General features: G+C 40.6%; 2 protein-coding genes across 2 annotated transcripts; both read right to left on the minus strand.

Annotated features, from left to right (window-relative positions):
* Positions 1-1,287: 1,287 nt before the first annotated feature.
* On the minus strand, positions 1,288-2,904 carry LOC135236477 (odorant receptor 131-2-like). The gene has a single exon (XM_064302901.1). The coding sequence runs from the start codon at positions 2,895-2,897 to the stop codon at positions 1,983-1,985; it is 915 nt and encodes a 304-aa protein (XP_064158971.1). The 5' UTR covers positions 2,898-2,904; the 3' UTR covers positions 1,288-1,982.
* A 7,237-nt stretch (positions 2,905-10,141) lies between these two features.
* Positions 10,142-11,827, minus strand: LOC135236374 (odorant receptor 131-2-like). The gene has a single exon (XM_064302688.1). The coding sequence runs from the start codon at positions 11,723-11,725 to the stop codon at positions 10,802-10,804; it is 924 nt and encodes a 307-aa protein (XP_064158758.1). The 5' UTR covers positions 11,726-11,827; the 3' UTR covers positions 10,142-10,801.
* Between the last annotated feature and the right edge of the window lie 2,426 nt (positions 11,828-14,253).

Raw genomic sequence — 14,253 nt, forward strand, 5'->3', positions numbered from 1 at the left:
CAGGAGGAGGGGGGGGTTTATGGCCTGCTTGCAGCTCCATTTGTGGTTGCAGTGTATTTGAACTAAGGTCTAGTAGAAAAGTTGTTGTTTGGCCAAAATTTATTGTAGCAACTTAAACTTTGTCACTGACTGCAAACCTTATCCAAATATCATGAATACCAAATTCGGTGTTTATTGGATGCAAAGGCAAAGCTGCAATCATGAATTAAATATTGCACTTTTGCAAGTGGTGCTGCAGCGCCACCTTGGGTGGTAGGTTCACAAAATGAGACACACATAATCTAGATGGGTCCCTTTTCAATTTGTATATTTCCAAAATTTGAACAATGGCTGGATTTAAAGGAGGTGTGGAAGATGGGTAATAAGCGAGTGGTTTGTAGAGGGACAGGGAGTTCGTTCCACCACTGGGGAGCTAGGGTGGAGAAGCTCCGTGGTAGGGATGAGCGAGAATCCTTGGCACGGCAGGGGGTGCAAGGCGCCCTGCTGCCACAGCGTGGAGTGGTTGAGCAGGCGTATAGAATTGAATCGTGTCCTGCGAGTAGATGGGGCCGTCCTGTTGGCTGCAGTGTAGGCGAGCGTCAGGACTTTGAACCTGTGGGGTGACCTCAGCAGAGGAGTGACGTGAGAGAACTTGGGAAGGTTGAAGACGAGTCGGGCAGCGGCATTTTGACCCTCTGAGACCGGGTTTAAATGCCGGCTAGGTTTATGATAGGTTCGCTGTCACTTGTCACCTAGCCACTATTATAATATAGCTGGGTTTTTGGTCAAAATGGTCTCACAGCATGCTTGTTATCCGGGCTAGCTATCTATCTATTGAATTATATTCAAAACAGCAATTATTATAAACGCAATCGTTCACAAAGATGAGGAAGAAAATGCTTCCCGTAGTCCTGTGATGCCTGGGAAACCAGTGAAGCAGCAGTCAGGGGAGAGGAGGGGCTTTTGGGCTCAGACCTCCAATAGAGGTGGAAGGTAACTGAGCACAAGGATATTTCAGTTACACAGAACGTCATATACAACTTGTATTGTTCTCTAGAGATCAATTAAACCAAAAACTACTCCATAAGTGACATATTTCATACAATATAAAATACATTAGTCTTCACTGAAATCGTATCATTATTATTATTATTATTATTATTATTATTATTATTAATAATGGAAACGTGCTGACAAAATGGTAAAATGTATCGCCACTGCATCCATGTATTGTCACAATATCGTTGTGTGCACTCTAGAAGTACAATGAAATTACTTGTCAGTATGAAACAGTACTCAATTTTGGGATAATTTCAAAATTTTATTTGGCGAAAGAGAACACACACACACACACACACAAACAAGATATTAAAATTCAGGTAATCACTTCAAGTGAGCCTATCAAAATAACCAGCTTTCTCATGTGAGAGTTAAAATGAGGTATTATTGTAAAGACACACACATGTACCTCATAACTGAGCTGATCAGGAAATGGCACTATTATCTACAATCTGGTGCTGGCAACTGATTGTCTAAAAAGCCATTTCTTACGGGAATGAAGAACAGCCCTACACCCAGCCATGAGATGTCACTGGAAGTCACAGATGTGGCAGTCTGTATTTTTGTTCAGGTGGGGAAACACATAATTTACATGGTGAATACCATTCATTGCTGAACTAAATGTGCTTAGGACAATAAAAGCTGTAATTCCTGATGCACTAGTTACATTTTTATTAAAAATGAAAACAGAAAAATGTTTAGTTATATGTGTTCATATAAACAATTTCATCACTCCTACTTCCTTTCCAGAAAAATGTGACCTTTTAATTTTATAAGGAATTGAGATCAATTGATATCAAGCTTGGGACACCAGCACACAGCTAATTTTGAAATGTAGGCGATCAGTCTCCTGATACCAATGTACACAGAAGTCTTTTTTGTGTGGCTTTCTCTGTTACACATTCATACACACTCCTAAGCTGCTACATTTCTCCAGAGAGGGGCTAGACCTTGCAGCTCATGTAATATTTCAGGGCAAGGCAAAACTTTTTATCCCTAAGGCCATAGATGAGGGGACTCAGGGCCCTTGAGACAATCGTAAATGCAACGAAACTGAAGAATCGGATGTGCAGGTACAAGTGTGGACTTTGCTCCAAAACAACAGCTGATATGTAGGGGCCCCACAGTTCAGCCATGCACAGAATGAGCTGCAGGCCGTGGAACAGGAGCGTGCGTCGCCCCTTTGACACAGACTGCTTATTCTCTCCAGAGGCAGTCTGAGCTGCCAGCATGATCTTGGTGTAACAGAACAGTATGATCACCATAATAATACCAAAGTCCATCTGATTAAATATGACATACATGAGATTGTGCCACTCAGTCACCAGCATGACCTGGTAGTAGCATGAAGTGGGCTTGGCAAAGTATTCCGTTGGGGCCAAGACAACAAAAATAATGAGATCCACGATGACTCTGACGGAGCTGAATGCCCAGACGACAGCGATGACAGCCATGGTCCTGCCGGTGGTGGAGATGCTGGCGTGTCTAAGCGGCATGCAGATGGCCACGTAGCGCTCCAGGCACATGGCGGTGATGGTGTAGGGCGTGTTTTTGGCGGTAATCCCCATGAGAATGCAGAGCACGACGCAGCGACCCACCGGAAGCACCACATAGGAATAGCCAAGCAGCACCACCAGGTCTGTGAGTATCAGAAGTATAGTGTCCACCAGCAGGGTGTGAGCAAACAGGATGTAGCGTGCATTGCCCCGGAAAGCCTGCTTACTGAAGAAGGTGAAGAGCATGAAGATGTCAATATAGATAAAGAAACACACCAGCACCTGCACTATGGCCATCCTCATCCTCACCCCTCTGTGGTCGCTATCAATTTGAATCAGGTCACTGCTTCTGTTCCGATCCATGGCTCATACACCTGCAAGAAAAGTCGACAAGAAGAAAATATTAATTGTCACTAATGCAGTACTTCTAACACTTAAAACAGCTCTTCACTACAGCTGGTCTGACTCATGGAGAATAAAAAATATTTTATCACATAAAGAATATTTATATGCATAACTCTCACTCAAAGAATAAAATTGTTTGCAATTTTCTTTTGAAAGATGATTCGAGGTAAAGATACATATGAATTATAAAACAGAATATATTTAACCATTTGTTAGCTCTTCAGTTAAAGATAATGCACAATTACGGATTATACAACATTAAATGATACAAGTTCCCAGTTTGTAATAGGTGTTTGTCGCACATCATCCAATTTGTCATAGCTTCTGTAACAGTATGGCAGATATGTTACACCAAAGATCCATTCATAGTCAGTATAGTAAAAAAAAAAAAAAAGCTCTGATAAGAAAGCTCACTTCTTTATTTTCCATTGTTGGAATAGTTATCTATTTTCTATAAATTGTAAATGGAAAAATTCAAGCTGCACCTATAGGATTTATGATCAGATTTCACAATCATACCAATATTGACAACTACCAAATGGCATCGATCAGCTCAGATAGTCGACTTTATGGGTAAATAACAATTTACATTGACTCTCATAATAGAAGAGCAATATCAGTACCGAATGATAAGGTACCAAGGAACAGTTCATAAAAAACCTTAAATTAATATCAATGGTTATAAATTCTTCCATTCTTCCAAATTAATTGTAACTTTGTCTTATGCCTGCAGGTTTTTTAAATGGCACATTCATTCGTAATGACCAAAACAGATTCAAAAAGGAATATAAGGCAGAAGTATACTGACAGCTATTGTCAGTCTTGTTCCATTTTACCTTGAATAGTTCTTGGCATCAGATCCTCAGCAAAATGACAAATGAGTCGAAAGCTTTTCGTTATATATAGAGGTGGGGCTTGATTCTCTTCCAGGAGGAACTGTTGAATATTACTGTATTGTTTACAAACGTCAACAGGCCCATTGAGGATGTTTGTTACATGGGACCCAATCAAGAAGTCTTCAAGTTCTAGTAATGCTGGTGTCCCAGAGAGTAATTATTTGTACATATGATAAGGGATTAGGATTGCTCTGAGCGAGGAAATTGCTTGGCAAATGCTACCAATGGAGAGGTATTGTTAAGCTCTTCCTGTTTGTTTTAGAAGGCACAGTTCCTATGGAGCTGCTATGGATTAAATTGGGATGGCAGGTATGCCATCCCGCCAGGTTATGCCTTCGCGGGGCGGCATGCCCCATACCTATACAGCACAGAGAGCTTGCCTATTTTCAAGGTTCCCTAAATAAATCACCACGATGACCACTGACTCTCAGCCCTTGAAAACGTTCATTTCTGTACCGTCTGATTCAACAAACACTATGTCCTTAATTGTGATACTTCAATTTAGTCTTTTTTTTCCTTCTTCATAAATGCCTGAAAACTTACTTAATTTGTATTTTCCCACAATTTATGCATGTTGGCATTCTGTTCGGTGATGAACCCAGATTGGTCCAGGCCGCTGGTAGAGAGAGCACACGGGCCTGGGTTGCGTTGGTTAATCAGCCCAGATACTTAAAGGTGTGTTGCTCTCCACAGTTCAGGGCCAAGACAGGGAGCACACACAGAGAGTTTGAATTTAGTTTAGTTTTATTTTGGAGTTTTTTTTTTTTTTTTGTCTTTCGTTTTTCTGCACACTAAAGACAGAGAAACAAACTGGTCAACTGAAAAGTTGGCTAGCTATGAGCAGCGTGCTGAAAAGCGGTCGCTTTGTTTTACTTTCTTTTTGTCTTTGTTATTTTAATTTGTTTTAGTTTATTGCTTTTTCGCCTGGAACTTGTTTGTTTGATTTCGTGTTGATATGGGTGCGCTCTCTCTCTCTCTCTCTCCATGCGGCAGCCAACGGTGTTTCCCAGAATTGCCACATCTTCAACCCAGGGGTGTTACACTGGCCTGTGACAATGCGTTATCAAAGCATCAGCCTTGTTCTTGAGTTGGCCTGCATTTCATGCTAACATCTGGAATCCAATCATGGAATCTTTTGAATTACCCAGCTGCCAGCAGAAGGCCAGTGGAAGTGGTAGATTTAGTTATGCTTTGCAGATATGTAACCAAGTCCAGATTTCCCATGTCCCAAGTTTCAAGTACTTGGATGCAAATCTCACACAAATCAGTCAAATCCAAGTGAATGCATTTTCGTTGGCTCGCTAGTAAACCTGCTGACATTCAGTCTAACACTAGCTTACTAGAGTCAGCAACACCAGTGGTAACCAACCCTGTTCTTGGAGATCTGTCATCCTGTAAATTTTCATTTCAACCAAATTTGGCAAGCCTGACTCTCCTAATTAGCAGCTCAACAGGACCTCTAGCTGTTGAATGAGGTGTGTTTTGTTAAGGTTGGAGTGAAAACCCACAGGATGAAAGATCTCCAGGAACTGAACTATACTGTTTTAAACAATGTTTACCTCCATGGTTTAGTATGTGTGATTCAAATATTCCTAGGTATTTTATGCATTTCAGTCATTTGCTGGCTAGCTAAGGATTAGCCGCTTGTGTGGATTGTCTCAGATGCCTTAAAGTTCAATGTTCAGTTACAATGCCAAGACTTTGTTGAGCTGCATAGTGAATTCCCTGTACCCATATTGAACAAATTTTGGTGGCAACGCAGGCTCAAATTTCTGAACCAGATTAGAAATTTACTCTTGGAGGGCAATCTTAGAAGGTGAAGGTGACACCATAGCTAGCTAGCAGACAAACTTTGTTACTTCTTAAAATTATGGGATTGCGACTGGTTGTTTTTTAATGTGTTAATAACAATGTGGGTAAGCTGAGGGAGTTAGATAAGAAAATAAAGAAGGAAATGCCTAAACCAAAAATTCTGCGCGTACTGCCAAAGTTTCAACCACAGCAGTTTCAGCACAAGAGAAAAACAGGAAGTTTGCCACAGGTGTTTAAGAAGGTTGTGAATGTGTAAATGTGACTTGAGGGGAATACTTTGTAGATGGAGTAAAATCATGGTTAAAAGTACATTTGCTATAAGCATATAACCAGCCGGTATAAGGTTTATTGGATGTATAACCATTGTATGCAGAATGTCACATCTTGATCAGGTTTCTGAGTGCAGCAACAAAGTTCTCAGAAAAACAGAAATGGGTGTGGGCGGGGGTGACTGTCATACAATGCGAAGCACCTTGTCTGATTGGAAGAAGGTCTGTCTAACTCCATGATGAGTGCATGAACGGTTTCTCCTATTTGATCAAATAAAAAGTGTATTACTGAGTTGCTTGGTGACCTGGCTACGTCATTGCCTTCATTAAAGGCAGAATCCATGACAGAGGCCTGATTGATGATGTGGAATCAGAAGAAATCGTAAGAATTAAGGGTGTTTGCTGCCGCAATGAGACTAATTTTATACACGAGGCAGAATGTGGTGAGAGACAGATTGAGGGCATTGCTTGTTTATTAGTACATTACTTTATCCGAGCAAACACAGGCATGACAGCGCAATTAGGCATGTGTCTCAGGAGTTGTCGGAGAGTGTTCCGAGTTGTCTTTATGTTTGTTTTCATTCTGAAATTACATGGGAGAGCACAAAAATAATTGCTTCTCAGTGGCTTACATTTTAGGCCTTCACATTATTGTTTTTTCACCCTCCTCGTTAAGCTGGTAAACCTTCACATGATGAAACATGACTGAGAAGATTGCAACATACAGCACACTTCCAGCTCTGTAGACGTGTATGTGCAATGCAGGGAGGGAGTTATTGCCATAAATCTTCAGAGAGCAAATTAAGACCCCCCACCCCCACCCCAGCCACCACCACCATCATTACCCTAACTGCAGAGAAGACACTGCCATAAAATATTAAAACAACTCCTGAGACATCTTAATTGCGGTTACACTTGTTCTTTTGTGCAGAAAACGAGGTTTCTCTGTGGAGTTGTGCTACATTATACTGGGTCTGAGTAAATCTGCAGACATTGTCAAGCTTCAATGAGGAGGGGAAAAAGAATTATCTTCAATGTCAAATGTAACTTCTATGATTTTTTTTTAATGGTTTTCTGACCAAACAGTAGTTTCATCTGCTGGGATCCAACATGTGTGAGGTCATATTAGTGTCAGACATACTGTCATTACCTTAGTTACTGTGTACATTTTCCACAGGGCAGTCTTTCATTTCAGACTTTCCTCATGACATGAGTTTCACATATTGTAATTTATGTTCTTTCATTTCGCCTTCCTTATCTAGCAAGGTTTGCCATAGTGTAAATTAAATTTTTTGTATACAAATCTGTGCATATAAAAAAATGTAAGCAATATTATAACTCCAGGTGTTAGTTCCATCCAGTTATTACACTATACTTACACTGCTCTATTCCTCATGACTGCATGGGCTCTCCATCCCTGTCTTAGTAGCTATGCAGCCATATATTACTCCTGGTGGGGTCCCCCCAATACATACTACTGCCACTTTACCCACTGTCTGCTATATTGAAAATTCTCTAATTGCCATTTCTACCCTCTTCCCCACGCTGCCGGCGGGGCTCTTGCCCCAACCCTCCTAGTTTAACCTCCAGGGCCCAAGTTGAACTATGTGGTTGTTCCCTGCACTTGGACCGGTACTTCTCTCTAGGGGTTTCGTCATACTTGTTCCTGGTTATGGTTATACACTTTGTTGTACGTCGCTCTGGATAAGAGCGTCTGCCAAATGCCTGTAATGTAATGTAATGTAATGTAACCCTCGAGAGTGCTTCGAGAGTCGTTTGGTCTCCCCCACCTCTGCTGTCCAGCCCCTCTTTCGTCATTGCCTCCACCCTGCCCACATCTGTCGCCACCTGCTGTTCCCCATCACCGCCACCCGGCCCCACCCATCATCTGAGCCACATCATAAACCTTATAAAACTGACTGACATGTTGGTCACCAGTCGGCACCCTGAGCCGACCAGAGGAGGATGGGTTTCCCCCTTGAGAATGGTTCCTTCCAAGGTTTCTTCCTATCTGCCACAGGGAATTTTTCCTTGCCATTGTTGCCTTAGGCTTGCTCCTGTGGGGGTTTAGGCCAGGGTTGCCTGTAAAAATAAAATTTGATTGATTGATTGATTGATTGAAATTAGAGCCCGACCGATATATCGGCCATTATTTGACTTTTTTGACGACATCGGGATCAGCAGTTATGCCGCCGATGTGTCCCGATTTTTAAATAAGTATAATAAACAAAAAAAACATTGGTTATTTATCTGTACTTGTCTGTTCGAACGTTGTAATTGCTATTTACTAGAATTATCCAGTAGAGCGCTAATACAAGTGTGAACTGCAGCAGCTGACGCCCTACTTCTGTAATAAGACGTTTGTCACTCGTGCCTCATCCAATATTCTCCACTGCAAGACTTGTCTGCACAGATTTGATTGCCGCAATAAAGATATGTATATTTAGTGAAAGTTTTTAATTAAATGAGTTTATACGACCACTATGTTTATCAATCCTCATTATCAAGCGAGCGAGCTAGCTAACATATTTGGTTCACTTTAGCAAGCTAGCTGGCTAGCAAGCCTTTATGAAGTGGCAGTGAGCACATAAGCAGCGTAGGATCTACATTTCCAGAGGACATCGCTGTATTCTCAAATAAATAACCAGCCTAAATAAAATGGTGATTGAATGCATCACATATTTGTTTTTTTATCCGAGATAATGATTAGCTACTATATGATGCTGTGTCAATAGCCAACGTGTTATTGCAAGCGAGTGTGTCATCTAGTCGGGCGTCATCGTAGGAAGCTAACCAGACAGTAAAAACGCCGATAAAACACTTCTAACATGGATCATTTTAAGCCATGTTATCTAGCTTTGTTGTGATAACATGAGAGAAGGATTTCTGTTGGAGAATTGAATCAACCAACAGTTAGCGTGGGTAACCTGCACGAAAGCGCATTGTAGTTTTTCTCATGTATTTCATCCAGTCAATTTAATTCCATCTAACGTTACACTTGATTCACTCATTAGCTCCGCTAGATAATGTCTTACTCTTTGAGATCATGTAGTAGAAATAAAATAAGAAAATATAATTCATTTAACTTACTGAGAATATATAATAAGAAATAATGAGGCTGTGTCAATAGCTAATGCGTTATTGCGAGCGAGTGTGTCATCTAGTCACGTTTCAGAGCGCATTGTAGTTATTTTCACCACCGAATTCTTATGGACAAGGAAGCTCGCTAGATAAAGCCTTACTCTTTGAGATCATGTAGTAGGAATAAAATAAGAAAATATAATAAATTTACTGAGAATAGATACTAAGAAATAATAATAACAAATTAATAACAACAACAATAAAAATAATATTCATAAAAATATATGTTTGAAACTGGAAAACTGATTTTTTTAAATTAATTTTTTGTAGATGGCTGGAAAAGAAAGGAGTAAAAGCAAGGTGTGGAGTTATTTTGATTCCACACACTTAAAGATGGTGTTAATATATATATTTAATTTAATATCATATTTTACATTTTTTTATCTAAAAGGTGTGTTTATTTATATTTTTATTTGTTTGCTTATAATTTAAATGTTTTTAAATATAGAAACTTTAATAAAATATAAGTTTTTCAAATTGATTTGAAAATGTTGCACTTTTTGACAAAATATCGGTCAAAACATCGGCAATCGGTGGGCTAGGACTCTCCAAAATCGGGATCGGCATCGGACCCAAAAATCTGGCATCAGTCGGGCTCTAATTGAAATATCTTATTGAACATTCTGGAGCTGCTGGTGCTTGTATTATATGAGTAAGTAATCTAGTATCTCTGAAACTCACTGACATGCAGAGCTGGGGAATGAGCTGTGAATGAAGACAAGCTCCCTGCAGATTCCTCCCGGGGATTTCAATGCCTCATTAATCTAAATTTGTAGTAGCAGAGGTCAGAGGTCAGTGTAGAGGCACAGACACAGTGTTGGGTCTCCACATCGGAAGGCCCAGGGCCTGGGAGGCCTGTGATGCCTGGGAACCCAGTGAGGCAGCAGCCAGGGGAGAGGAGGGGCTTTTGGGCTCAGACCTCCAATAGAGGAGGAAGGTAACCGAACACAAGTACATTTCAATAACATGGAATGTCTTATATAACTTTTTTTTTCACTAGAAATCTATTTAACCAAAACTACTCCATAAGTGACACATTTTTCCACAACTTAAAATAAAATAAAACATTAGTCTTCACTGGGATAGGATCGCATTTATTAATGGGAACATGCTGACAAAATGGTCGCATCTGTTGCCACTGCATACATGTATTGTCACAATATCACTGCGTGCACTCTAGAAGCACACTAAAATAATTTGTTAATGTTAAAAAGTATTCAATTTTTTGATTGAAAAGGTACACACAAAACAAAAATATACAAGATTAAAATTTTAAAAATTAAAATTCAGGTCCTTTCAAGTGAATACTTTAAAATACCCAGCATACACATGACAGTTTGTTGTTAAAAGTGTGAAGATACACTTGTATACCTCAACACTGAGCTGAACAAAAGCATTTACCTTACTGTCATCAGCAGATGGCACTATTACCTACAATCTGCTGCTGGAAACTAATTGTCTTGAAAGCCATTGCTAACGGGAATGAAAAAGGTCCATAAACTCAGCCATGAGATGTCACTCAGTATGTCGCAAATGTGCTGGTTTATGATGTCGTGCTGGTGAGGAAACATAATAATGTACATGATCAATGCCATTTTATTGAGCTTGGGCCAATGAAAGCTGTGATTCCTGACATGACTACAGTTAGTATCCTGGCCAAAGTTTTGGTGAGACTAAATTTATACTATATGAACTGACTAGAACTAGAAGATACAAAAAGCTTGTTCTAAGCTGCGATATTTCTCTAGAGAGGGGCCTTGCAGCTCATGTAATATTTCAGGGCAAGGAAAAACTTTTCATCCCTCAGGCCATAGATAATGGGACTCAGGGCCCTTGAGATAATGGTAAAAGAAATAAAATTGAAGAATCGGATGTGCACATACAAGCTTTGATTTTGCACCCCTATAAGATCCACTATGTAAGGGACCCACAGTTCAGCCATGCACAGAATGAGCTGCAGGCCGTGGAACAGGAGCGTGCGTCGCCCCTTCGACACAGACTGCTTATTCTCTCCAGAGGCAGCCTGAGCCGCCAGCATGATCTTTGTGTAGCAGAACAGCAAGATCACCATAATAATACCGAAGTCCACCTGATTAAATATGACATGCATGAGGCGGTGCCACTCAGTCACCAGCATGACCTGGTAATAGCATAGCGTGGGCGTGGCAAAGTAACCTGGCGGGGCCACTATAGTGAAGATAGTGAGATCTGTCATGACCCTGACGGAGCTGCATGCCCAGACGACAGCGATGGCAGCCATGGTCCTGCCGGTGGTGGATATGCTGGCGTGTCTAAGCGGCATGCAGATGGCCACGTAGCGCTCCAGGCACATAGCTGTGATGGTGTAGGGCGTGTTTTTGGAGGCAATCGCCAGGAGAATGCAGACCACGATGCAGCGACCGACAGGTACGAGCACTTGGAAGTGGATAAGGAGCACCACCAGGTCATTGAGCAGCAGGAGTACGGAGTCTCCCAGCAGGGTGTGAGCAAACAGGATGTAGCGTGCATCGCTCCGGAAAGCATGCTTACTGAAGAAGGTAAAAAGCATGAGCATGTCAATGCAGATGAAGAACCACACCAGCGTTTGCCCTATGACCGTCCTCACCATTTTCGCATTGAGGTCGCTATCAAGTCGAAACAATTGTCCACCACTGCTGTTCTGATCCATGGCTCATACACCTGCAGTATACAGGAGAACATGGGAAACGGAGCAAATATTAATTGTGCCTAATACAGCACTTGCAATTTACAACAACTTACGGTAACGTTACAACAAAAGCCGATCACAGTGAACTGTCGTCAAAAAAAATCTAATCTACATAAGCTCTTATATAGAAAACCTACTCCCTACTTTTCCATTTTTTAAGTTTTTTAAAAAAAATTTTCAAATTGTAAATTAAAGTCCATGCTGCATCTAAAGGTTGAAATGAATTGAAACTTCATCTTATGCCTGCATCATTTCTAATGAGCAAAATGCATTCAAAAAGGCCGTCATGGAACAGCTATCATGTCAATCTTGTTCCATATTACCTTGAATAGTTCTTGACATCGGATCCTCGGCAAAATGACAAATCAGTCGGAGGCTTTTCGTTATATATAGAGCTGGGACCTGATTCTCTTCCATGAGGAACTGTTGAATATTACTGTATTGTTTACGAACGTCAACAGGCCCCTTGAGGTTGTTTGTTACACGGGACCCAATCAAGAAGTCTTGAAGTTCCAGCTATGCTGGTGTCCCAGAGATGAATTATTTGTATATATGGTAAGGCAAATGCTTGGCAAATGATGCCCATGAAGGGGTATTGTTAAAAGCTTCCAGTTTTGTTTTTTGAAGGAAGGAACAGTTCCTATGGAGCTGCTATGATCTAACTTCAATAAACAATGTGTCCTTAATTGTGAAACTTCAATTATTATTATTCTTTTCAGAAATGTTTGAAAACATATTAAATTTATATCTTCTTTCCAGCAATGTGTCTATTATCAAAGCACGGACCTTGTTCACTGGTACCTTTCATGTCAATGTCTGGCGTCCAGTCATGGAATCTTTTGAATTCCACAGCATACAGCAAAGGGCCAATGGAAATGATAGTTTCAGTTATGCTTTGCAAATATGTAACCAAGTCCAGTTTTTCCATGTCGTAAGTATGAAGTCTTTGGATGCAGATCTCACACACATAAATCAAATCCAAGTGAATTCATGTTGGTTAGCTCGCTAGCAATCTTGCTGACAGTCTGTCTAACATTAGATCACAAGCATTAGCTACATTGATTTTTATGGTTACCTCCATGGTTTAGTATGTGTGACTCAAATATTCCTGGGTATTTTTTGGACAGCATTCATTTTCTAGCAATGGTTTAGCTACTTGTGCGGATATTGGCTCAGATGACTTAAAGTTCAACTTTATTACAATCCCCAAACTGCCGAGACTTTGTTGTGCCGCATACTGAATAATCTGTTACCATATTTAATAAATTGTGGTGGCAATGCCGGTCTCTCCATGGCTCAATTTTGTGAACCAGGTTTGAAATGTACTCTTGCAGGTTGATCTGTGTCCAGGGCACTCTGAAGGTAACACTGTATTATAGCTAGCTAGCAGACAACCATTGTTGCTCTGAATTTATAAACATCCATGATTCACACATAATGGAATGCAGAGACAGCATGTGAAGAAATGCTGTGTGTTTAGTGATAAACAATGTTTACAGAGAATGCATTACGATGGATTAAAAAGCAAATTTGAATTCAGGGAAATTCTTGATATATCGTAATACGCAGATCATTATTATTATTATTATTATTATTATTATTATGTCACTCGCCAGCATGACACCCCTGGTAGGGAGATGCGGCAGTTCCTGAAACACCGTTGGTTGCTCCATGGAGAGAGAGAGAGAGAGAGAGCGCACCCACACAAACACGAAAGAAAATAAACGAACATCTTCGCCATTTCTCTCTCACAGGTTCCGAGCAAAAACAATAAACTAAAACAACAAAGACATAAGAAAGTAAAACAGAGCGACCACTTTCCAGTGTGCCGCTCAAAGCAGGCTCGATTTCCAGCAGAGCCACTCCTCCTACTTTTCAGTGGAGGTTTAATTATTATTATTATTATTATTATTATTATTATTATTATTATTATTATTATTAATATTAACCAAGTTATTCTAAAAATCTGAACTAAACTAAAATCGAGAAATGGATTTACACTTTCCAATAGTCTCCACTGGTTTCAGTTCCTTGCAGGGCTCAGGCACAACCATCCGGTAGGCCGCAATTCTGCAGCTGGGTCCTCCGGGCCTCTGGCTGGTGAAACTGGCCCAGTCCCAGACAGAGCCCTCTGGACTCGCGGATTACAGACTCGCAGACTGCAATGGCGTATTTCCGCGGACGGTTTAGTGCACGAGTGGACAATGGCATGAGGGTGAAATAGGACCCCCAATATGTGACACATTTCTGAGAGACGGAGACACAGCCTTACTCAAATTTATATGTCAAGAGAGGAAGAGGCGAGTCATGCTCTATGGAGGACCAAAACAAAATAAATTAATAAATTAATGACTAGGTTGATAAATACTGGCATTTTTGGTCCTCCATACATCCACCACCGGAATCACAGAACTATACAGGTATAAGCACTTTGATAAGTTCTTATATAGTTCTGTGACCTGAACTAGGCATGTAGGAACCGTAAATTT

This window comes from Anguilla rostrata, chromosome 12 (assembly GCF_018555375.3).
Source record: "Anguilla rostrata isolate EN2019 chromosome 12, ASM1855537v3, whole genome shotgun sequence".
Lineage (NCBI taxonomy): Eukaryota > Metazoa > Chordata > Actinopteri > Anguilliformes > Anguillidae > Anguilla > Anguilla rostrata.